Source organism: Paramisgurnus dabryanus, chromosome 7, assembly GCF_030506205.2.
Source record: "Paramisgurnus dabryanus chromosome 7, PD_genome_1.1, whole genome shotgun sequence".
NCBI classification, from domain to species: domain Eukaryota; kingdom Metazoa; phylum Chordata; class Actinopteri; order Cypriniformes; family Cobitidae; genus Paramisgurnus; species Paramisgurnus dabryanus.
The window spans coordinates 7,309,505-7,336,580 of NC_133343.1; the positions used below are offsets into that span (position 1 = coordinate 7,309,505).

The 27,076-nt window shown below is 38.1% G+C and overlaps 1 protein-coding gene across 18 annotated transcripts; it reads left to right on the forward strand.

Moving 5' to 3' along the window:
• The first annotated feature begins 726 nt into the window (after positions 1-726).
• Positions 727-25,957, forward strand: abi2b (abl-interactor 2b). 18 transcript variants are annotated; one of them, XM_065293639.2, is made up of 12 exons: positions 738-998; positions 5,180-5,347; positions 5,462-5,638; positions 11,312-11,329; positions 11,441-11,538; positions 14,251-14,397; positions 18,963-19,081; positions 19,306-19,539; positions 20,064-20,252; positions 22,046-22,132; positions 24,148-24,339; positions 24,418-25,957. In XM_065293639.2, exons 1-12 carry the CDS (start codon positions 882-884, stop codon positions 24,591-24,593), a joined length of 1,722 nt encoding a protein of 573 aa, XP_065149711.1. In that variant the 5' UTR covers positions 738-881; the 3' UTR covers positions 24,594-25,957. The 18 variants fall into 18 exon arrangements, with proteins under 18 accessions (XP_065149714.1, XP_065149728.1, XP_065149711.1 ...); XM_065293638.2 differs by having other exon boundaries at positions 745-998; positions 18,960-19,081; XM_065293642.2 differs by lacking the exon at positions 22,046-22,132 and having other exon boundaries at positions 727-998; positions 18,960-19,081.
• Positions 25,958-27,076: the final 1,119 nt, after the last annotated feature.

Here is a 27,076-nt window from a genome sequence, read left to right on the forward strand (position 1 = left end):
ATCCATTCACCCACCCACATGTTGTCTGTCAGTCTTTTTTAACCATTCACCCAATCTTACCCAGTCCATTTGTCTGTCTTTCCATTCACCCAATACAGCAATCCCTCTGTCTATCCATCCATCCAGTCTATTTATACACATGTCTGTCTATCCATTCGCCCAGTCTTTTTAAAAGTTATGTTGCATTTCATGAGGTTTATTGAGTTGGCTCGAGCGATTTTCAGTTGAAGAGCTTCGGAAAGGTCATGTGATTTCCGATAAGGGAACATAGGAACCATCGATGCTCACTGGTTTTTCTGTTACTTTGTGGGAATTTTAAAGAACAAATGTTCCAGTGCACTGGAAGGATTTCGCGATTGAGACAGCCCTTAAAATAGCCAAGACCCTGATCTGTGCCGAGACTACTGACCAAGGAATCTGATTGGGACACAGGCTACAAGTCTGTCTGTCCATTCATTCGATATCTATCTGTATGTCTATCCATCCAATTCATTCAATATCTGTTTTGTCTGTCTATCCATCCATCCACCCACCATCTGCCAACCCCTCTGGCTGTCTTACCCACACATCCACCAACCTATCAATCCAGTCCATCTATCTGGATGTCTATACACCCACCCACAGGTCTGTCTGTCTATCCATCCATACAGTCCATCTATCTGTCTGTCTATCCATTCAAAAAAAATCACCTACCTACCTAAATCACAATATTCCACAGACAGACCCTCCAAAAAAATAGGAAAACAGGGGAGGGACATGTTGGTGTTTTCCTCATGCATCCATCACTGAGAGAGCGAGAGACACACACCCACACACGGGGAGAGAGAGAGGGGAGCGTGATGGTGGTGTTTTCCTCCTGCATGTATCAGTAAAATGTGAAGATGGCGGAGCTGCAGATGCTGTTGGAAGAAGAGATTCCTGCCGGTCGAGGAGCTCTGCTGGATAGCTACGCCAACCTCGAGAGAGTCGCCGAATACTGCGAGAGTAACTACATACAGGTAACGTTCAAAACTCCGAGAGTATACGAGAAAACATCCAGATACAAATGACAGGAGGGATAGAGGAACCAATCCGAATGCTAATGCTGTCGAGCGAAAATGCAAACGAACGGAATAAAATACTTCTGTTTTATCGGATTTATAATTAAGCATGGATTGTTACACATTTATTTACCATGTGTCACACGAGGTCTCTCTTTATCGTTTTCAGTGGTTTTGTGAAGAAATAAGGCCTCGAACACGGAGCTAACAGGCTAGCGCGATAGCCGAAGCGAAACCGATGTGTAAACCGCAAATTAACCACATCTAAAGAAAGCATATTTCCCGTCTTTTTTTTAAACATACTATACATTTATCAATGGGTTATGGTTAGTCATTACAAAATAAATTATCCAAGGTGGATATTTAAATAATTGAAAAGGTTAATAAAGAAATTCGGATAATAAAACGTAGTGGTTTTGAAGTTAGCTGTGCTGCTACTTGCTGGAGGCGGATGGGCACAGTGTTTTTACGTTTTAAACGATGAATGTATTTGTTATTTCTTTTGTAATATTACCGTTTCATAAGTATTAAAGTACCACCGATGTTAGTTTATGGACCGTGGAAGTGTATATGTGAAAAAGTTGGTGTTTCGGTGTAATTTTAATAGTAGTATTAGTAGTGTAATCCGATTTAGTTTTCAAACTTCTATTTTTATCGCGTTGTATTTGCTTAATTTCAAATAAAATTACATTTACTACACATTACTATAGTAACAGAAAATAAGGCAACTAAGTAGAAATTGTATGATACTAGTGGAATGATGTCATCGATGTAGTTTTAAATGACAGGTAGTTATAGTTCCTGTGCTAGAGTACTATTTTTTAAACAGTTTGCTAGTTGGTTAAATGCAGTAAAAATCTAAAAGTTTAGGGATCTAACCAGAGAATTTTTTTTTAATGTTGCCTATTCATAACTTTTTAAGAACTGCTGTAAATTTTCATATGGGTTTTCCCCTAAGTTTAATGACTCACTGTGGAAACTGTGAAGTGCTTGAAGCAAAAATGAATAAATTCATATTTTCAGCACTCTTCGGGGATACATGTGTAAACATCTCCACTTCTCTTTTACCTTTGGTCATCTTACCGAAATAGAGCATTTCAAATCAAGATCTGACACTTTTTTCCAAAAGTGTCCCGCTTGTTCCATTGTCTGGATGTTACTGGATATGAGATTGTATGTGGATGCTCATTCGTGTCCTTTCCGCCCGTGATGCGCTCCTTATAAATATTGCATACTTGAGAACGTTGCCGCTTTTGCTGGCTTGTAAACGTGCAAAGCTCTATGAGCTGACAGTTTTAAACATGTTTAACAAGTTTTGCCCTGTGATGTGACCCAGGGGGATTTCGATTTGTATTGCGCATAATTTTTGGTCCCCCTGAAAGCATCTCAGGGGCTCTTTAAACTTTGTTGCTTGGTTCATAAATACTTTAAAGGAATTGTTCACCCCAGTATTTTACTAACCCTCAAGGCATTGGTGTATATGCCTTTAGTCTTTCAGCCACAGTTGGAGTTATATTGAATAAAATGCTGTCTCTCTTTTCAGCTTTGCAATGGCATTGGATAGTGCCCCATTTCTAAAGCTTTAAAAAGGTGATGCAATGGGTTTTTGTTGTATGTCTGGCCTCAATTCTTTTGTAAACATGCATACGACCGTAGTTTATAAAGTTTGAAGTGTAAATATTCTCAAAATGCCTTTTAATAACTGTATGGGTTAGTTTTGGATGGATGGATTCACTTTTTAGAGCTTTAAAAATGGGGCACTATCCATTACATACCGGAAAAGGATATTGTTTAGTTTAGTGAAATAAGAATAAATTATACATGTATACACATTTGGTACTGTTGAAAATATTGTCAACTATCTCTTTAAATATCTACATGTGAACAAGTTTAGATCATATTTGTGGTGGTGTTTACTGCAGATCGAGATGCTTTTTACCTGCATGTGGTCTGTTTTTAGTGCTCTGGGTAACCTGGTAGTTTTTTTAGACTTTACCCACTTCCTCAAGTTATGCACGTTACAGACAGATTTAAAAGAGGGTCTCAGACCAAGCCACAATCTTTTATTTCATAGGAGCCTGGGTGCTGGTTTGTTTTGAGAAAGACTACTGCAGCTGAATACATCATTGTTGCATTATTTGCAAAGGTGTCATTGAAAAAGTCCATTGCGTCCGTCACTAAAGGCGACCGCAAAATGAAGGTTTTATGTTTTCTTCAAATCAATGAAGACCAATGAGGGTTTTATCGGACAGATAAAAGAACAAAGCAAGAATGGTTTTTACTGCTGGGCTGGTCATAAAAATGATTGAACTTGTTTGTGTTAATGGCTAATAGTCTTCTTCAGGCTCCTTAAAGGAATGGCATGAAAAATGATGTAACCTTCATGTCATTTCGAACCTGTAACAGAAGCATTAGCACGCATTTACATTTATGCATTCAGTAGAAGTTGCTTTTCACAGACAGGGTTATGTATATTACTTGGTTTTAAAGTTTAAAACTTTTGCATAAATCCACATTTGTTTTGAATACTGGCAGACCAGGGGCCTCATTTATAAAGCATGCGTACACGCATATTTGATCGTAAAGTCTGTGTACGCAAAAATCCACGTCTTTGACGTGAAAAAGTTCAGAGTCTGAGCAGATGTACGAACTTTTGCTCGTCTGGTTGCTGCAGGTTTTTGAAAATATAAGCCATTCTTGCTCCTCGAAAAGGATTTAAAAATTGACAGGTGCTCTTTATTTTGTCATTAATTAGGCATCATTTAAATGCAGAGATTTAAGGGTTAATTATGTGACAATTATTTTGTGTCCGTATGGTTCAAGTAAATGTAAAAGGGTTAAAATTTCTAAATAAATTTGCAGATTTCTTGCATACATTCTCTTTTATGAAGACAGAGTCAAAAATTTCTGGTTTTATTTTTTTTTATGAAAATATAAATATATTCATAGAAATTGTGGAATAAAATATAGTCATCTAGTTTAGTAATAATATTTACATACCTTTTTACATTATTAGTTAAAGATTTGAGAGTTTTTTTCAGAATGTGTCAGGACAAATAATAAAAAAACGCATAAAATTTACATTTAGAAATAAATAACTAATAAAATTATATTTTAAAATATACATTTTGTTGATGATTACACTTACATGCCATCAAGGTGGATAAAATATGTAATATTTCTCATTCTTTGGCGCAATTAGCAGTTACACCATTTGACATTTTTTTTGGGTCCATTCAGTCTTAGTGCTGGAAAAATCGCATACAAAATAAACGTTTATTTTTGCATAATATATGTGTGTGTGTGCTGTGTGTAATTATTATGTATATTTAAACACACTAACATACATATATACATTTCAGAAAATTTGTATTTTTATTTATTTATTTATATACATTATAGAATGTATAAATATATATATACACATGTAAATGTTTCTTAAACACATACATGAATGTGTGTGTGTGTGTGTGTGTGTGTATTTATATACATAATAATTACACACAGCACACACACACACATACCCATATATTATGCTAAAAATCACTTTTATTTTGTATGCGATTTTTTATTACATTAAATTAACATAAATACACTATGTGCATTAAAATAAAACTGATGCGTGCTTTTAAAACAAGTTTAAAAAAAAGATTTTTTAATTTCTCATCTTGCCAAACCGTTTTTGTCACTGACCCTTAAACCATTTAGCTGCCCACAATTTCAAGATAATTTGCGATTTATAGATTAAACATCAAATTTAGGACGTTTTCTGTGCACCATTTTATAAATGAGGCCCCTGGCTCCCTCTTCCCCCACTATCTTCACTCCTTATACTGTTTATCAATGGGCCTTTCCATTCATTTAAAAAAATCACCATGGTTATGCCACAAGGACTTGATTGATGGTTGTAGGCAACCAATAAGCCAGTGGCCTGAAGCAGTACTGGGTATCTCCGATTGGCCGCTGCATTGTCTGTTTCACCGTTGGCATATACGCACTACTGCTCATAGGAAATGAATTATGTAGGCGAGAGAAAGCAAGGGGACCGAAATGAGGCCACGCGTCAATATGATGCTCTTCTTCACCTCCAGCCTTCTGTGCTGAGATTAACACTCTCTTCTTCCTTCTGTTCTCTCTAGTCTCCCGATAAGCACAGAGCACTAGAAGAAACCAAAAGCTACACCACTCAGTCTTTGGCCAGCGTTGCGTATCTGATCAACACTCTCGCCAACAATGTGCTCCAGATGTTGGACATTCAGGCGTCCCAGTTACGCCGCATGGAGTCCTCCATCAACCACATCTCACAGGTACGTTCATTCATTTTAAAGAAACGCACCACAGATGTGTTTTTATCCACTTCTGCGATTCATTTGACACGTTTCTTGTTGCATAAGCTCACAGACTCTAACATTTTTCCTCAGACGGTGGACATCCACAAAGAGAAGGTGGCCAGACGAGAGATCGGCATCCTCACCACTAACAAAAACACTTCTCGTACACACAAGATCATTGCACCAGCCAATCCCGAGAGGCCTGTACGCTACATTCGCAAGCCTATTGACTACAGTATGCTTGATGACGTAGGCCATGGCGTAAAGGTAAATCCGGCGCCAGTCAGTGTTTGGATGTTACTGTGTGTGTGTGTATATATATAACCATAGTTTAAGGTTGGAAGAGCTTTGCTTAACTCTGAGATCTGACGCAGACTGAAGTGAACTTGGTCTATGATAATTATAGTATTAAAAAAGCCGGCTTTTGCATATTTTCAGTGCTGTGTGATTTATTTTCTTCTGGTAGTCGAGCTTAAATGGAAAGTGTACTCAAAATATAAATGGTCATTATTATGGTGTGTGCATACCAAAAGCTAATTAAATTATTAGCGCGAGTAGATTACTTAGGCCGGTGACACATTGGATGCGTGGCGTATCTGTTGCGTGTCAGTTGCGTGGCGGCTGCGTCGCGTTTTCTGTGTCTGTACATACCAGAAGCATGCCTGACTCGGCGCTGCTGTTGCTATAGGTGACATATATTTTGGCTGGAAACGCTTCCAAGACGCTTGCGTGTGGCGTGAAAAATAGGCGTTGGTTCTATTTCTAGCAAGCACACGTTTTCCGCGCGGCTCGAGTTGCGCCTGAGACGCGCGTCTCATGCAGGCAGTCTGCAAGCTCTAACCTGGTAACATGGAAGCCGAATTAAAAACGGACACGCCACACAGCTGAGACGCTTACGCCACGCATCCAGTGTGTCACCGGCCTTACACAGTCGATGCAAAGGTGCCAATAGGCCCAAATTTGTGCCGGGTGATGCAAATTACAAGATTGGCTGATATGCTGCTCGCCTCAAACGGGGCGTCTAAAACCGCATTAAATAAATGCAACTGCGTCGCTTTCCTTCTTCTATCCGACTCGGCATTTAAAAAAATTTTAATAGTATTTTAGTATTTTAAACTTGCTGCTGTCCTAACACACCTGGGAAAAAAGAGCGTGTCGCATCGCTTGCCGTTATATTTGTGCTGCCTACTGCTGTGACATCATATAAGTAAGAGTGTTGTACATTCCCATACATTTATTTATTTCTCAGTCCGCCACAAAATTAAAATTGGCCACCACAAATACATGTTTGCACATCGCGTTTATTATCACTACCTCTGTCTCACACCTCAGTTTCTGTTCAAACACCCGTGGTGTCAGTCGACGGTGCTCCGCTGAGCCTCATTGAAGTTGCATTTATGCATATATAATGCTGACGTGCTCATCGCGAATGTTGCGCCACAAACTGCAAGTCTGGAAAAAACTGTTATGGTGTCCCTGATTCTCAACCTGTGAATGTTTTTCATCGCTAAAAAGGAGTTTGGAAACTTATGGAAGAGCACAGATGACAACATGTTTGCTTGAGACAGCGCAACCTAGCACTAAGGTAAAGCTAATATTTTACATTATAGCGATGATGCTGGTAGTGACGTTTCTCTTAGCCCAATCAGTGATCTACAGTGTTTTCGGGTCATGTTTGGTATCAGCTCGGGTCGCTTGGAACCCCAACTGAGGTGGTACGAATAAAGTATCGGGTTCTACGTACTGCTCCCAGTCGAAAAGCTCCCAAAAGTAAGCTGACCCCAACCAAAGCTGTGGGGTACTATGCAATGGAAAAGCACCATAATTGACAAGAGACCGATGATGTAAACTCCACTGCTTCGCCCTTGGTTGTAATTCCAGAGAGTCGCTCGTCATTTGCATAAAATTAAACTATTATCAACCATAGACTGTAAAAAAGATGGCCGACGCGACATTGTTTGTTTCTATTGTAATGAATTGAAGCCAAAAATGTCCAACCATGGGCGCTGCCACGTTACGTAAAAACACCAGTTTGGAGCCAGGGCATGCACAGAAGGAATCATACCACGGTATCAAACTTCCGCCAAAATGCTTGCATGCCCAATTCAACCACGGCAATCATAAAGACACGCCCCATTTCTATAACATCAAATTACTAGCTAAAATGAATCATCACAAAAATGAACAATTGAACATATATCAGCATGATAACAACTATCTTTCGGAAAAAGGACCAAAACGATCTTTTATTGGAAAATGTTATTGGAACCGTAAATAATTTTTTTATTTAGAGCCGAGTCCGGTTCGTGTGCATGGAGAGGACAGGGTTTATGAATTGTACTGCAGCCAGCCACCAACTTTGTTGTTGTGTAGCTGGACACGGCCATTTCATTGTCGCTTTGTGTCGCTAGATATTGCCAAGCTTGTATTGAAATGAACGAGACCGTTGTTAGTAGCTGGTCATGCGCAAGTTAAAAAACTTTGCATGTAGCACTGTCACGCAAGCCAATCAGCAAAGCGCTTATTGACATCAGGTTATTAGCATTGTCCTTGTTTGCAGAAGTGACACAAAAACAAGTAATCCCACGAGTAAGTAATGTGCAGTGGTGTCAAATGTATTCATATTCATTACTCAAGTAGAAGTATAGATACTAGGGTTAAAAAATACTTTTGTAGAAGTTGAAGTATCAACTTAAGCTTTTTACTCAAGTAAAAGTGAAAAAGTACTGGTTTCAAAACTACTTAAAGTATAAAAGTAAAAGTAATGTAAGGAAAAAATGTCATTACGGAAAAAAGCCTAGGCCGCACCACAGGGGCCTTTTGTGCACTACCCTATCTCCTCTAAAACATGTTTCTAAAGGCCATAATAACTATAGTGTTATATTAAAAATGTTAATGTTAAACAATTTGGGATGCACTAGGGCCAGGGGTAGGCAACATCAGTCCTGGAGTGCCGATGTCCTGCAGATTTTAGCTCCAACCCTTATAAAACCTTGGCTACCGGTAGTTTCAGGTGACTTTATAAACCTTTATTAGTTTGTTCAGGTCTGCTTGTTTAGACCTGGAGCTAAACACTGCAGGACATCGGCACTCCATGTTGCCTACCCCTGCACTAGGCTATCTGTTTCAACCACATACAGTATATGCCCATTAAAAATGAACGCATTTCAATACAATGCGAACAAATACATTAAAGCAGTGGTTCTCAAACTGGGGGCCGCGAGATGGTGCCAGGGGCCCCAGTTTTATAATATTTTATGAAATACATTACTTTATTATAAATTCTGTGTAATTAAACCTAAAAAAATAAGGCTACTAAACAAAAGCAATACATGGTATAATTTAATATGTTTTGTTTAATTCAAATTGTAAGTTTTAGAATGTTTATGTCATACATTTTCTTTGGGGGGTCGTGAAGGAATCCACTCTGTACACAAGGGAGGTGCGAAAAAAAAAAGGTTCGATAACCACTGCATTAAAGAACCACATATGTGTACTACTGAGCATTAACATGTGTTCCATAGAGAGGAAGATATGATGACTAGTTGCCTATAAATATTGTAATGGTGCAAAAAGTCAAACTTCAGAGCAGGGCCGCTGCTGGCAAAACTTTTACAGTGGTGCCCTCTTTAGTTAAAAAACAACAAAATCTCACACAACTATAGTATGTGTGAGAATAGAAATATGCTATTATTGTTTTCATTTAAAATTTTATTTTGACAACAACACAAACTACAATTATACAAATATGCAATTATATATTATAGCCTATATTCCTGTATCTGTACTTGTGTAGCTAATGGACTTTAGTATACTTTACTTTAGTCAGTATAAATCCAAGCAATTAAGGAGAATTACTAAATGTCTTTCTTGTAAGTAAATTAAAAGTCAGTTTTAAGGAAACAGCTGATGTCTATTAACAAAAGCAAAAGTTGGTATGTATGGTTATGTGTTTGATTGATTTAACACTCAAGCATTCAGCTAAGTAGGTTTTGTTAATGCAAATAAAATTTAGGGTAGTTATAAGCATATACAAAACAACAGATGTCTTTAGCATAAATATCTTTGCCATGCTTCAAAACGCAACGCAGCACAATGTCATTTAAGTTGAACAACTGAAGTTACCTGATATAAATTGGTATTGTTACACTATTTAAATCACACAGATGGATTGGTGTCAGCAGACAGCTATACATTTACTAGTGATGGGTCGTTCGCGAACGAGCGGCTCTAAGAGCTGATTCTTTGTAGTGAACGAGCAGAGCCGAATCTTCAGACGCAGGCAGGGGAGCCGGCTCTTCTAAGGGAGCCGAGCCAGAAGAGCCGAATCTATGAAAAGAGCCGGTGTCCCCCCAAGCAATTCGGTCTCCCCTAGGACCCCGCGTGATTCCATTGGCTGAAAAAACTCCTCATGGGTAGTTTTCTTAGCGCCTTATTACAATTACTACAAAATCGCGTTATGATTTATGTAGTTAGAACGTTGTTAAAATTACAATTGATGTCTTTTAAATGATATGTTTCATATAGTAGTATATAAATGAGGCTATAGGTGGGAGATCTACACATTGCTTGTGTCATTTTATTATTTAGATATTATAATATCCACTTTTTACTGTCTACTTATACAATTACTTACTCATTAATTACTTATACAAAACATGATTACTACATAGTTGAATCACACATCTAAATTATAATTATAAGCCATGATAACTACACTTTTACTATGAAAAAATATATTCCGTAAGGTATGTTAATAATTTACAAAAATAAAAGTATTGTTTTTGTACATGGTTTTTGAAAAGCAGATGATGACACAAAAGTACTGACGTGTCTGCAACATGAATATTAGTTTATCATATTATTTTTTGGTTAACTGTTATTTTAAAAAAAATATATGCTTCTATTTTGTACAACATAATTATCTTGCTAGACCGCGTACACAGACGAGATATCGCAATGACAATTTTTTGAGCAGGCATTAGTGCTAGGTACCAATCGGGGTCCTAGGGGAGACCGAATTGCTCGGGGGGACCGAATTGCTCATGACACCGGACTGCCATCACTAAAATCTAGAGCCGGAGCTTGAGCCGAAAGAGCCGAATCAATGGAAAGAGCCGGACTGCCCATCACTAACATTTACACAGGCTTATGAATGTGAACTGACCTGAAAGTGATGCGCGAGTTTTATTTCGTACTTTTCCATTTGAAGACAGAATGCCGCGTTCTGTTACTGTACAAACGGATGGCGGATGATATCAAAGCATCGCGAGAGCAAACTGTTCCGCATGCTTTCTAATCGCTCTCGCGGTTCTTTTATGTTTTTCTGTGCAGCAGCATCGAACAAACTTTTGATCATCTGCAGTCAGCTGGGGGGCGGGGATTGCGTACAAACCAATAGGGTGTCGGAATGGTGTATGTTTATACTTCTCATCCAACCACAATCGCATTTATCTGGATGATGCAATTTATCAAGATAGTTTTTTTTTAACGATGACAAGCCGGAATGAAAAAAAGCAAACAAGCCGAAATAATAGAAGTAACGAGGCGATTTTTAAAATGTAAGGAGTAGAAAGTACAGATAATTGTGTGAAAATGTAAGGAGTAGAAGTAAAAAGTCGTCTGAAAAATAATTACTCCAGTAAAGTATAGATACCCAAAATAGCTACTTAAGTAAGGTAACGAAGTATTTGTACTTCGTTACTTGACACCTCTGGTAATGTGATGCGCATATTTGCCTTTTGGTGTGCACAGACCATTAGGATCACATTATTTCTATTTTGGGGTAAACCTTCTCTTTAAATAAATATAACCTTTCCAAAGACTCATGTGGACTGAGACTTTTGGTGTGTTTGTGTGTGAGTTCCTCTCTACTCTTTTCACACTAACTCATATCTTTTCTCTCCTCACTTCTCTTATTGCCTTCATTACTGAGTGTAGTGGTTACTAAGGTTTAAGGTAAGGAATCAGTTGGGCTTCTGTTAATGTGCGTTTTACGTCTATGTGGTATAAAGTGCCTTTGGATTCATTTAGACTCAAAAGATAAAATATTGACCTTGTCACCCAAAGGTCAACGCCCAGAATATGAAAGCGGGTACGACTCCACGCACAGCTGCTCCTACCCAGAAACCACCTAGTCCCCCCGGCCCTGGGAAAGGCACTATTGGGTAAGTTTGCACATTTTGAGAATTCTGTTTATTAAGGTAAAAGAAATAATTTATATTTTTATGAGGAGAGCTCTGGCATATTGAGATTGTTTCCCTTTTAATCCCTATTTTAATCGAAATTGAATGGTTTGCTTTTGGTTTGAAAGTTAAACTCTGTATTGCTGACAATTTTTTTAAAAGTTGCTCTTGTTTTTATAGAAGGCATAGAGGCAGTTCATACTATACTGTAAATAAAGAGCATTTATTGAATCTTAAAGTAGGGACGCACCAAATCGATGCCAACAACGTAGCACAGACTGTGAGGTCGGCTTTTATTGCCTGCAGTCCAAAGTTGTAAAACCAAATGGATGCCAAGCGGGCAATGGGCACGTGCATTCTGTAACTGCATGAGACGAGATAACTTTCTGTACTAGCAGGTGGCAGTGGTTGGTATTTATTACTCAAAACAGGAAACTAGAAGAGCCTACTGACTGTTCAGATACCTTCCGCAACTTTTTAAACCCGGAAGTATTGCCCTATGGCAAGCGGCTGCATGTCCGTGTCTGTTTTAAAGATCACTCTGAATGGGATCTCTATGAAAAGTCCGTCACAAAAATGGAATTATCTCTGCGTTTTGCTCAAAATGTGGTGTTTTTGCAGAAACCTACCCATATTCAAATGCTGATTACAAAAGAACCACTGAAGGTAGGATGAAACGGTTTTTTTTTGTTTGAAAGCAGAGGGTCTGTTCTTTCATTTGGTATATTGTATGTTTATATATTTAAAGAAGAACATTTTCTGGAAGGCATTAAACTTTGGTGAAAATCATGAAAAACGCTGGCGCTGGCTGGCAACTTTTTAAAAAAACGCTGGCGGTGAAAGAGTTAAAAATACATAAACATACGAATATATCAAATGACAGAACAGACCCTCTGCTTTCAAACAAACAACAAACATAGAAACGAGGGAAAAACTTTCATCCTATCTATATTTTTTCCTCTGCTTATAAACTCTTAAATATGGGTATTTTTCTCTGCTTATAAACTCTTAAATATGGGTATTTTTCTTTAAAAATAGATTTTTTTTTTGCAAAAAGCTGAAATAATTGCATTTTTGTGAAGGAATTTAGAGATCAGATTCAGAATGATTATCAAAACATACACATAGTTTAAAATTAGTAAATAACGTTTTGGCTTCAGTTTTTTTCATAAATTGGGTAAGTGCGTCATCTAGTGGATAATCGCGGTATTGCAGATTAACATAAAAATTCATCAGGAATTGATCCTATATTGATCCTTTCACAATTTAAAGGCTGTTACCTCGTGTACAAACAAAAACACTTTCTCATTTTACATGCAAAGTGGCCTTTTCTTAAAGCCACAGAGGCAACAAATGGACAGTGCAGTCGGTGAGAGAGTATCAAATGGTCATAAAAAACTAATATTGTCACATGGATGTTGTTTAATGTTGTAAATCCCAAGGGACAAAATTGAATGCAAAAATTATATGATTTGTCCCCTTTAAATGATCAAATTTGATGTGTGTGGGAACTTTGCTTAAAATATGTTTACTTTCATCACATATCTGATTTTTATTCCAGACAGCCTTGCTCAGAAAACCATTGTTAATGATTTTGGCTTGTTTCCTGTTCAGGGTCAAACACACTAAAGCGTACTGGAACTGTGTGTGTGTTTTAGTCCGTGTGCCTTTTTTGCCACTGCAGGTCACTGTGGACAACAAGCTGTCATGTTGTGTGTGTGTGTGTGTTTATTATCGTATGTCATTGATATATTACAGCAGATGTTTGTTACCGTTAAACCTCAACTGTGTTCTTCCCGCTTATGTCTACAGCCCCCTACACCTCACTGTCTCCATTGCAACATAAACACCCAATCACAAGCAATAAATCAATAGCTGCAGATAATCAATTGCGTCATTTACAGTGTGACATGGGATTGTAGTTCATTCCCTCATTAATACAAAATTGTTTTTAAACAGGTTTGTTTCCTTTCATACTTCTCTTTAAATGTGCTATGTGTAGATTTTAGTGGCATCTAGTGGTGAGATTGACAATTGCAACCAACGATTCAGTCCACCGCTCACACCTCACTTTCGAAACATATAGTAAAGCTACGGTACCTGTCACAGGACAAACATGTCATTGTCTGAGAAAACATAGTGACGAAACGCGCTCAGTAGAGCAGTTCGTTTAGGTTGCTGTTACAATATGGTGCCGCAAAATGGCGGCGTCCATTTAAAGCGACCCACAGTGTATGTAGATAGAAATGGCTCATTCTAAGGTTATTAAAACAATATAGTTCATTTCTTTATACACCACCAAAATATAGTTATGTATATTCTAATGCATTTCTGTCAATAGATCCTCCTAAAATCTACACACAGCACCTTTAAATGTAAGACTGTGAAGTTGTGATTCAGCTTGGTGCTGATTTGTTTAATTCATGTCTTGGAGATCATTTTTGTAAATCCCCATGGAAAAATGAGAGGGAGACATACTTACCGCTTTGTGCATCATTACATGCCACTCAAAACATCTAGTTGGCACGTAATAGATTCCTATAAATATACTCCAGCATGAGGTTTCCTACGGTTCTTCTGTGATGTTCTTAAATGGATTTAATCTCTGATGATATGCAAATATTCGAGTCATCAATGATAATTGACTCCACCCCTTAGCAATCTTAAAATATTTTAACCCCGCCCCCTCGGCAGGCGCCACTCCCCTTACCGGACGCTCGAGCCAGTGCGTCCGCCCGTCGTCCCTAACGACTATGTGCCGAGTCCAACCCGCAACACCGCACCACCCCTGCAGAGTCCAGCTAGAACTGCATCCGTTAATCAGAGGACCCGCACGTACAGGTACTCGCACACTTACACTTTTTCTAAACACGAACCACTTTCAGAACCCTAAGACGGGCTTTGAAATGGTCCCTCAATACTGTCTCACCCTCACTTTTCCCAACCTGTCTGTCTCTCCTGTCTGTCGTTCTGTGTTTCTAAGCTTGTCTACGTCGCAGTGTGATTCTCGGCCAAAGTAATTGTTATTTACTAACTTTCTTGTTTCTTCTCTTTTGCTTCTATCTTTCATACTAGAGCTTTTTCTGGGTGCAAACAGCCATAGCCTACTTAAAGAGGCGTTCTTTATTGCTTTTTACTCACCACCGGCTTTCCTTTTATTTTATTTGTCTTTTTTACTATCTCTTCATCTTCCCTCTCTGATACTGAGAGTCTCGGGGGACAAACAGAGCACATAATCACATCTCTTCTTCTTTCACTTCTTAGATTCTTCTTAACCACAATTTTTCAGTCATTGTCATGCAAGGTTGTTATGAGGATATCTCTCTTTGTAAATTCAGGCTATTAACCAGTAATCGGACTAAATTGTCCCTAAGGGGGACAATTTGATGAATTGGATGACTGATATAGATTTTACAATAACCATTGCCAATTTATTGACCACAAATAAGATGCAAAAAATGTAAACAGTTACACATTGTATGCATTATATTTCAGCAAAGCTTTCTGTAGATTTTTTACTTTCTGTCGGATTGTGAAGCAAGTCTTTTCAAAATTCACAAAAAAAGAAAAACAAATAAATGCGAATTAGGTGCGAAGTTGTTTGAGCAGAGATAGGACTGCATTTAGTTACGATTTGGCAAGTTATACATTTACTAGCAGTGTAGCTTGTAATTTCTGTATAAACGATTGATGTGCATAGAAAATTAAATGCAGAATTTTTGATGCAGGCACTAACAGCAAGGGCATAGAAACAGAGCGCAGCGCGTCTTAAAGTCGCCATGAAACGGAAGTAGCGATTGCCTTATTTTCCCCGTGGTGACGTATATCCGAATGAAACGGCTTTTGAGATGAAATAAGGCAGGGCTGGATTTGAATTTTTCCATCGAGATCTGATTGGATCGTTTGAAGTTGGGTCGTGTTGCTAATTGCTAATCGCTGCGATCTTCTCCCGGACCCCGCCCACCTGCCATACTTTTGACCGGAAGTGAAGAGAGATCGTTTTGAGGAGGGGAGGAGATTTGCATTTTTGATTAAAGATTATGAGCACACACGAATTTTTAAAAAATAATGAAGCTCACAGATAAGTCATTTGTTAATAATACCACACTATTAAAAATACATATATAGTTTTTCATTTCAATTTCATTGCGACTTTAACCTGAAAACCACGCCCACCGGGGGGAACAATTCATCCGTTCATCATCATTGACTTTGTATTGCGAGAGGCTGCCTCCTTGTCATTTCTGGCTTATAACAAAAACAGAATAATGCCTAAAAGCTGCTGTGTGACAGGGTGTACAGCTAACAAGCCAAAACATCCAGAAATATGTTTTTTTTTAAGCTGTCAACCCCAAAAAACGAGCGTTTAAAGACAAAAAAAGTGGATACAGGCAACTTGTCATAGTACAACTATTATTAGAAGTATGTCCACTGGAAGGAAACGTAATTGGCGATCCACTTTTGTCAATTCCACTTTAAAAAAAAAAAATGCTAATTTTCCAGCTCCCCTAGAGTTAAACATTTGATTTTTACAGTTTTGGAATCTATTCAGCTGATCTCTGGGTGGTGCTACCACTTTTAGCATAGCTTAGCATAATCCATTGAACCTGAGTAGACCATTAGCATTGCGCTAAAAAAATAACCAAAGGGCTTCTATATTTTTCCTATTTAAAACTTCACTCTTCTGTAGTTACATTGTGTACTGAGACCGATAGAAAATTTAAAGTTGCGATTTTCTAGGCCGATATGGCTAGGACTATACTCTCAAACTGGTGTAATAATAAAGGACTTTGCTGCTGTAACTTGGCTGCTGCAGGCGTAGTGATATTTTGCACTGCCTGAAAATAGTCCCCTGCTATTGAAAGTAACCAAGGGCACTATTTTGGGCAGTGTGTAATATCACTACGCCTGCTGCAGCCAGGCTCGCTAGCTTATAAAAACGTATTTCTGTGTTTTTGGCTTGTTAGCTGTACATCCTGTCACACAGCTGCTTTTATGTATAATTCTGTTTTTTGTTATAAGCCAAAAATGACAAGGAGGCAGCCTCACGCAATACAAAGTCAATGGAGACTGTTGCATTGTTTTCCCCTCCGGTGGGCGTGGTTGTCAAATTAGAATAAATGCGCTCTATTAGGACAAAATCAAGCTCCATATATGGTAAAGACATCACCACCAGAAGATAAGTCACGTGGGTTTAATGTTCGCTACGTCAGAATTAATTCTCCTATTATTCACATGTACTATTGTTCGCATAAATCAAAAACCACACCAAGCGAGCGTAAAAACTTTTTTGCGAATTAAGGGATTTTTATTTGAAATTATGTCATACTAAATCGGCTGATCTTAAAACGGCAAAATATCAAATTATTACAGGCATTGCTCAACCAAATATGAAGTAGTTCAAGTGTATCCAAGCTGTGCAGATGAGCAGAGGTGGGGGCCTAATTTCCATATGCATAGATCTGGGTTAGGGATGCCCCGTTCAGGATTTTTGAAGCAGATACCGATTACTGATTTGTTATCTTCGTGATTGATCGGCCGGTTCCGATTTTTTTTTTTTAAAGCTGCTATGCAAGCTCTTTGATGACTGTAACTGTTAACATTTTTTTCTAGATAAAGTAATATCACAGATGTTGCCTTTGTTATATTACTTACAGTAATAAGGTATATTATTGTTTTAATAGCGAATCAAATAAATAAGCACATCAAATATTTCTTCTGCAATCTCTTTAAAAAGGTTTATGTCTCTTAAAGGAATATTCCATTTTCTTAAAAGAAAAATCCAGATAATTTACTCACCACCATGTCATCCAAAATGTTGATGTCTTTTTTTGTTCAGTCCAGAAGAAATTATGTTTTTTGAGGAAAACATTGCAGGATTTTTCTCATTTTAATGGACTTTAATAGAGCCCAACATTTAATACTTAACTCAACACTTAACAGTTTTTAAACCACAACTTTTCGTCTAGGTCTGATCCAGCGTGACTTAACGTAAATGCATAGTGACGTAGGGAGGTCACGTGTTACATATATAAAACGCACATTTGCGGACCATTGTAAACAATAAACTGACACAAAGACATTAATTAGTATAATTCTGCATACAACAACGTCGGAATGGTCCTCTTTCAACACACTTGTAAACACTGGGGCGGAGTTTCGCGTTCGTCCTCTGTGACCTCTTGACGTCATGACGTATTGCGTGGGGTCACGCTGACGCATCACAAACGGATCTAGACGAAAAGTTGTGGTTTAAAAGAGCTTTTTTTTTTCTTGTCAAAAATGAAAATCGTTTCGCTAGATAAGACCCTTATGCCTCATTTGGGATCGTTTAGAGTCCTTTGAAACTCCGTTGAAAAAAACTGTTAAGTGTTGAGTTAAGTATTAAATGTTGGGCTCTATTTAAGTCCATTAAAATGAGAAAAATCCTGCAATGTTTTGCTCAAAAAACATAATTTCTTCTCGACCGAACAAAGAAAGACATCAACATTTTGGATGACATGGTGGTAAGTAAATTATCTGGATTTTTCTTTTAAGAAAATGGAATATTCCTTTAAAAGTAATAAAAATGAACACTTAACAGTCTTTACTGTATGAATTAAATATACACGGATTCGTTATAAAAATGCTCGCGTTACGTAAAAATGCTCTCTTAACTGCAGCCGCATTCAGGATCTCTATGATGACAAAAGTAAATGGAAAGATCGGTTCACGAGATCTTTAGCGAGTACCGATCGAGTCATTTCATGCCATTATTGGCCGATACCAATCGATCCGAGCATCTCTAATCTGCGTATTCAAAATGAAGCAATAATTGCATTTTTGTAAAGGACTGTTGCTAGAGATCAGATTCAGAACAACGATTTGAATTCATAGATGCTTTAGTGTTATATAAGTTGGGTAAGAGCACCACCTAGTGGATAATAGTGGAAATATGGATTGCTGTAAAAACTCGACATTTCTCTCGTCAATGACAGGTAAAGAATTAAAGCATGAAGACATTACTGTGACAGGTAAAACTTTTATATATGCTATTATGATGCTCAAAGATGAGAAAATTATTGACTACAGGGAGACTTTTTAGCGATCGTTACATCATGTATCTATCTATACAAACCGATAGGCGCGGTAAGGTTAAGTATGGCAGCAGGTTGATAACTTTGAATCTGTTTGCGTCAATAAAAAAAAAATTCAGAATGACTGAAGATTGTCTGATTTATTAACCTTGCTCAGTGCTTACTATTCTTTCTCTCTTTGTTGATTTTATGATATTTTGATGTTTCTTCTGTGTAATATGCAAAAATGTGATTTTTTTTTGAATGTGCAGAAAAAATCTGGATGATTTGTGTGAAGATGCTTCAGTGTTGTTGACGTGTGTCGTGTACATTGTTTTTGTGTGTCAGCAGTGGCAGCAGCGGCGGCAGTCATCCCAGCAGCCGCAGTAGCAGCAGAGAAAACAGTGGGAGTGGCAGTGTGGGCGTGCCCATCGCCGTGCCGACCCCTGCCCCGCCCACAGCCTTTCCTGGTGAGAGCTCCACTTTTTATAGTATAGACATTCATTAATATTTCTAAGGTCATGAAGTTCCTGATTCCCGAGCTGTAGTTTACTTACAGTGTGTTTCTATCCCGCTTAAAATAACTCCTCTTTCTGTTTACCCCCTCTTCTGTATCTTTTCCTCTCTCCGTTTCTCCTTTCAACCTCTGTTCTCCCCTGGGCTTCCTGTCTTTGTGTGGCGTGCCGAGCTGCAGGTATAGCGCCTGCTCCTCCCAATCCCCCCAAACCTCCTCCCTGTGTTTCTATCCCCGCTCCTCCGGTACCTCCGCCACCTCCCACCCCCGAGCCAGTGCCCCCCGCCCCTGCCCCGACCCCTGCTCTACCAGCAGAGGGCCCTCCCGAGATCCCACCACCCCCACAACTGCCCCCTACCCTTCCTGTTAACACCAACACCAGTCTAGCTGCTGCAACTAGCACCCCTGCTCAAGGTGAGTCCCTTCACCCGCCCCAGCTCCATCTTTGAATGACACCATGCACGCAAACATATGTGAGCACCAACAAAATCACCCAGGACTCATTCTCCTTCTACCTCTCCAAGGCTTCACCTGCATGATCTGTGATCCAGTAGTTGGATACCAATTTCTTTTGCACTTAAACGCCTCCATCGCTCCACATGTCTCATCTGTACGTTTTTCCTTTTGGGGCTTTTATATGATGTCATCTTTCATATAAAAGTTTTTATTTGATTTATTGTAACATTACATTGCTGCTATATTGACCTAGAGAGATGTTGTTCTAAACCTGTGTGAGTTTCTTTATTCTGTTCAACATAAAATAAGATATTTTGATAAATGATGGTAACATAGAGTCAATTTTGTGCTTACCATCATGTATCATAATATCTTCTTTTGTGTTCAACAGAATAAAGAAACTCGTACAGCATCAGGGTGCGTAAATTATGACAAATAAAAATTTCTGAATATACTGAATTAGGTTTATTCATGTCTTCCAGGCAACGGTCCTCACTTTTACAGCATGAACCGGCCAATGACGCGGCATCCCACGCCCTCTGCGGGAGGTTCCTTGCCGTATCGCCGGCCAGCATCAGTTACGGGACAGCCAAACAATATGCCTCAGAATGCAAATGCAAACATGATCCAAAACCAGCTCAACGGAGGACCACACTACAACCAAAACCAAGGTAGAGATTAGGTCCTTATACAACTTGTACAAAGTATATTTTAACACTGTTTTGGCACAGTCTTGGGTCTTAAATAACCAAGTTGTGTCAAAGATTTTAAAGATGGAAGTATTTAACTGCTAGCATCATGCATCACTAACTGGAATTGCAAAATATTAAGTCATTAAAGCTCACATAACACAATGTTTCTGTTCATCTCATGTTAATCTTGAGTACCTATAGGGTAGTATTACATCCCTCATATATCCAAAGAGTCTATAGTTTTATTTTATTTATAAAAGACAGATTAGCTTCACCTGTGCTAAGCTAAGATAAGCTAAGCTATAACTCTGTGAATAAGCTAAATTCCCAAAATGTGGGCGTGTTCCTTTAAGTACATTTTCCCCATTGCTGCTAATAGTAGAAAATATTACGAATAGACTATAAAGTATAAAAATCGAAGTGTAGTTTGTTTTAAAATGCATGGTCGAATGCACAGCCTTGCAAAGTATAGTTTATTTGACTTGTACATGTACACAGACGTTCAACGCATGTGCATTTGTGACAAAATGCAATGCATCTCCTGGGCTACATACTACATTCTCCTGTACGCCCATTGCGTGATCTACACTTTAAAGTAAGCGCGGTTACAAAAATCTGGTGGTATGCGTTAGGGGTGGGCGATGAACCGGTAGATATGATAAACCAGTAGAAATTTGTGGACCGGTAGAGATTTGGGACTATCATCTCTATTGAGGTTACGCACCCACGTCACGTTGCTGTACTCGTGGTCACGAAAACGTAACGTTTGTACACGTATTTAAGCACAGCAGTTTTAAAACAAGTTATTTTAAGCCATTAAAACAAAAACAACAGAACTAAATGCACACGTTGTCTCGTGTGAGAGGAGCACGCAAGTTGCGCATTCCGCTGTTCATTAAGCTTGTAAACATTTTTGCCACTTTATTTGCCTTATATACACATATACGTCAAAATTCCCACCTTTGCAAGTATCCTCATAAACATGACCATTTAGGTCTTTAGAGAAAGTAAACACCTGAAAGAGAAAACGCATGTGTTATGTGGCATTAACACCAGACGTGGAAGAGGCGGCAAGCGCGAGTGATTTACATGTTAAGTCAATACAAAGACGGATTGCGGTCCGCGTGAATTCAGCGTTGCCGCGGGAAACGCGCAAGTTGATAAATCTGAAATTTCTGCATGAATGCTTATCTCGAATGACTCGAATTTCATGCATGGCTTTCACGCGCGAGTAAACTCAAAATGTTCAAGAGTCCAACTACGCGCAAATAGCGTGTTTTTGCCGGCTCTACTGCGGCTGGTGTGAACGCACAATAACAGTAGATTGGATCCGGACTTTGGTCTTAAAGAGGAAGTTACCTAATTTTGCTCCTGTCTGTCACTCATTTTGTGAAAATCTCTCACTGATCTTGACTAAAACACTTTTCTACCTTTAATGCGATATATAATATACATTATTATTTATTATCATTCTTTCATCACTGACTGTTTATCTTCAGAGAGCTTTGAATTTTGTTTGTTTTATCTTCTTTTTTATGCATGTATAAGTGAGAATTATGAAAATTCCATGGCATTAAATATTTGAATAACATAAAACTTTATTAAAAGATAAAAACTCTACCGTGATACAAAATGAATTCTATCGTGAACTAAAATTTTGGTCATATCGCCCACCCCTACTGTCTTGCTCTGATTGTTTTCTTGTTTCACCCTATTTGTTCTTCCTATTTTCTTTTCATCTTTTCTAATTGTCTGTTTTTTGGGGTGAATAGCCCCTATGGCCCCTCCACCCCCCTCTATTCTCCAGATTACACCTCAGCTGCCACTCATGGGCTTTGTGGCTCGGGTTCAAGAGACCAGTAAGTCATCCATACAGGAAGTTCAGATTGTGTGTGTTAGATGCATGAGTTTGCATGCTTTGTGTTAGAACTTAGTCTCACACACTTTTCCTTTTAAGTCTGTTGATCCATCTAAAATCTTCCTTTACATACTTTTTGAAATCATCTGCATGTTTTAGGTCACGTACACATGCTGAGTTTAATATTCACTTTTTTTTGAAAATATGCTCATTTTCCAGCTCCCCTAAACATTTTAGACATTTGATTTTACAGTTTTGGAATCGATTCAGCTGATCTCCGGGTCTGCCGGTAGCAGTTTTAGCATAGCTTAGCATAATCCATTGAATCCGATTAGACCATTAGCATCTCGCTAAAAATGACCAAAGAGTTTCAATATTTTTCCTATTTAAAACTTGACTCTTCTGTAGTTACATTGTGTACCAAGACAGAGAGAAAATTTAAAATTGCAATTTTTTAGGTCATAATCATATTTAGCTGCTCTGTGTACGTGGCCTCAAGAAAGATGGGTTTGAAACATTGGCTTTAACTGCTGATTTTTGATCACTGGTTATTTTTACACTCCTCCCTTATTTTCTTGACCTTTTCTAACACATCATCCTTCAGAGATTTCAACTTCCCCCACCAGCATGACTTCTATGTAGTGATGCACCCATGTATCAGCCGCCGATATTTATCGGCCGATTTTTGATGAATTTGAAACCATCGGCATATCGTCAATAGCACGAGAAAGGCCGATACCGATTGTTTATTAATTAACTACATAAAGAAATCCATTATATGTAAAAAAATAAGTTAATGTCGTTAATAAAATAAATGCTGAATAGCAAAAACCACCTTTGAAGGTTGTCATGTTGTCTTATTATATTTGTTTTAGCTTAATTTGTGCCTCTATTAATATCTTGGTCAGCTGAATGTTAATTAGATCCAATCCGTGTTCAGGTAAAAATTATTTGATGCAGAAATAAACTAGCTAATAGACCAACTGTATAGTCTTGTATACAAGTGTTTAATATCGGTATCCGCATCGGTATCGGCCAGAAGTTGTCTGTTTAAATCCGTATCGGTCCAAAAAAATTCTATCGGTGCATCCCTACTTCTATGTTTTGCTTAAAGGGATAGTTCACCCAAAAATAAAAAATATGCCATTTTCTTATCATCATGTTGTTCCTATATGATGAACACAAAAGAAGATATTTTGATAAATGATGGTAAGCACACAGCTTATTGACTTCCATGGTAGGAAAAAAATATGTTGGAATTAAATGTGTATCGTCAACTGTGTGCTTACACTGCAAAAAATGATTTTCAAGAAAAAAATTCTTAGTATTTTTGTCTTGTTTTCAGTAAAAAATATCTAAAAATTCTTAAATTAAAATGCTTTTTCTTGATGAACAAAACGACCCAAGAAAATAAGTCTAGTTTTTAGACCAAAAATATCAAATTTAAGTGATTTTGTGCATAAAACAAGCAAAACATTTTTTTTCTTAAACACTAAATTGAAGAAAAATTCTAGAAAAATTAGCTTACCCCATCGGCAGATTTTTTTTGTTGCTTGTTTTATGCACAAAATCACTTAAAATTGATATTTTTGGTCTAAAAAACTAGACTTAATTTCTTGGGTCGTTTTGCTCATCAAGAAAAAGCATCTTAATTTAAGAATTTTTAGATAGTATTTTTGTCTTGTTTTAAGTAAAAATAAGAAAATGTTTTCTTGAAAATCATTTTTTGCAGTGAACCATCATTAATCAAAATATTTTCTTAGTCATTTATCACAATTCTTCCAATATATTTTTTTCCTACTATGGAAGTCAGTGGTCACTATCTGCTGTGTGTTTACCATCATTTCTCAAAATATCTTCTTTTGTGTTCATCATAAAAAAGAAATTCATACATGTTTACAACAACACGAGGATGAGTAAATGATGACAGAATTTTCATTTTAAAGTGAACTATCCCTTCAAGTAGACGTTACCAGATTCTCTCAAAGTCAGCTGATAATTACTTTATCCTTTAAGTCTCAGACGCACCGCCTCCCCCACCCCCTGCAGAAGAGGTGGAGTTTGAGGTAGCGGCCCCGCCCCCACCTCCTCCGGAGGACTACGAGGATGAAGACGGTGATGACGAGGAAGAGTCAGCGGTGGTGGAGTACAGCGATCCTTACGCTGAAGAAGACCCACCATGGGCTCCTCGCATTTACCTGGAGAAAGGTAAAAAAATTTTTTATAATTGGCTGAAAGGGTATGTGTATGCAATTACTATAATATTCTGTGTTTCCCTTCTATCAGTGGTGGCAATTTACGACTACACACGTGACAAAGAAGACGAGTTGTCCTTCCAGGAAGGCGCGATCATTTACGTCATCAAAAAGAACGACGACGGCTGGTATGAGGGCGTGATGTGTGGCACCACAGGCCTCTTCCCTGGGAATTACGTGGAGTCTATCATGCACTACGCCGACTGACACACACACAGGACCACCGATAAATTCAGCTACACAAGCTTGTTGCAGAGGAACGAACCGAGAACTTTACGAAAGTTCGGCGCGCTGCTAAAAACGAGGAATTGTGGATGGCGATGATTTAAGGGGATATAAACTATTGAAATGTGTAAGATAAATACATGCAGAACATTTATTCATCTCTTAATTTGAAAACCTGTATCAGAAAAGTGTTGGTTTGCTTGACTTGTGTTGATATTGCTTTGCTTTTGCTCTTATCCATCTGTGTGTCTCTCTCTACAATGGATTAACTAGTGGAACAAGTCCTCATGACATTTTTCAAATGAAGAGAGAGTGGTTAGAAGATGGCCGTCTTGGAGATGCATGTTTCTTTTTACATCCTCTGACCAGCAAAGAAGAAATAAGCTTTTGCCAAGAACGAAATAGCAAAGATTTTACGCATATTATTGTGCCAGGAAATAGAGATGTATAGATTGGATAAATTTTTTTGTGTTTGAAGTTTGGATTTACTTTTTAACTCTTACATTTCAAATGCAGTTCTGAGGTATTTTAGCAGAAGGACAAACCAAAGGATTTCAGTGGTAGTTTGAATAGTACGGGACCGAAAACAATACTTCATTTCCTTCATTCCTATATTTCTTTCCGACAAAGATTTTATTGCTTGAAAAAATATTTGCAAGTATGTGTATTCTTTATATGTATGATAAAAAAGAAAAAAAAAACACTATTAAATCGTTCAGGAAGTTCGTGCCATAAAGAAATGTTTATAGACGGTCATATTTTTGGTTGGGAGAGATTGTGTGTTGTGATCATTCATCCCTTTGACCGATTGTGGACTTACAAGAGATACAAACTATATGTATGTTATATATTGATTTATATATTATAGAAATATTATTGTGTTGGTGTATGAATGGTGTAGAGAATAAAGAACCCCCTTCCCCATATCGGCAATAACAAAAAGGCACAGTTAGAAAGTCTGGAAAGATCTTTAAAGCACAAGAGATTAATACGATCTTAGGGACCTTACAAAATGTGAAGAACTGACTTTGGTTGAAGTGAAACACAGAAACCAGCCCAAACTTTAAGACACCCTCCGACCCACGTGCAGATAACGTGGGACAAACTGTACTAAAATGCACAGAGACTTTTTCTATAAAGTACTTTGATGTCTATACTGTATGTACGTGCGAGTGTGAGCGTGAAATGTCAATTTTACCGACTGACTTGCTTGTTTGTGTGCAAATCTTTATTTTCAATGAAAGGTCTGTGGTGGTGAGCGTGCGTGAAACGAGTCTTGCATGTTGATCATTTCTGTGATTTTCCTGCTGATGGAGAATAAACTGGATATCTGGTCTACTCGCTCACACTGCCATCAAGTTTTACTTTTGGTCTTCGTCTCAATGGTTAGAGATATTTTGCTAGCATTCATTTACTGTACGTGTTCTGTACATGGGTTCCCATGGATCCTTGAAAGTTTGTGAATCTTGGGGAAACAATTCAAGGCCATTGGAAGTTGTTGAAATTTCCCATGCATAGATACAGGTCATTGAAACTGCTTGAATCTATTTTATGCAAGAAGTTTTCTGAAAAAAAGTGTAGGATAATATTATAAAAATTCTAGACTTTTTAAGTACACTTGCTAAAATGTTCGCTTATATGCCAAAATGCTTTTTTGCATAGTTGTATTTGACACAAAAAACTTTAACTGTTTTTCCCTGAGAAGGTAACCAGACACTGCATCTCCCTTGCCGTACTTCCTGCGTCCCTGTAACGCCATCTTTGGCTATATTTCAGATAGCGAAATACTTCCTGGCTCCCGCGTCACCCTGTCTTTGTCGTTAAGCGTCAACATTGAAGAATTTGATATACACATTCAGACGCACTTACCCCTGGAGGCGTCCCCAAAGTGTCACCGCAGTGACGCAGTGCGAGTTCCCTCAACAGGGAACTGTAACAAAGGATCTTAAAATGGTAACACGATGTAACCTTGCTCTCACTTGAAATGTGTCCCCACTTAGTCCTTCAATTTGAGGGTATTGGACCTGAAAAAGTCCTTGAAAGGTCATTGAATTTAAAGTTAACTAAGGTGTGGGAATCCTGAATGACATATCGTGAGAACTGAAAAACAGGCCAATCTTAACATGACACCGACTGTTGCGTTACAGTTGAGATGTACCCAAAGATTAAATTTTTTACAAAGTAGTCAAAACTTAATTTTTTTTAACAGAGTTTGCGGTATATGCTAGCGTTTAGGCTAAAGTTCTACTTTTGGCGTTAGTTACCCCCCCACACACAAACTTTACACTCTCCAAACAATTGTTTGTTCCTCAAAATCGTTATCTTCGTCTAAAACAGGGTCAAAAACATATAAGGTATGTTTGCTTTGAGAGCTACTGACTGACAGCCAATCAGAGCAGAGCTCAACATTATTATTCATGACCCTAATAGACAATGACCGAAATAGACAATTTCATTCTTATGCT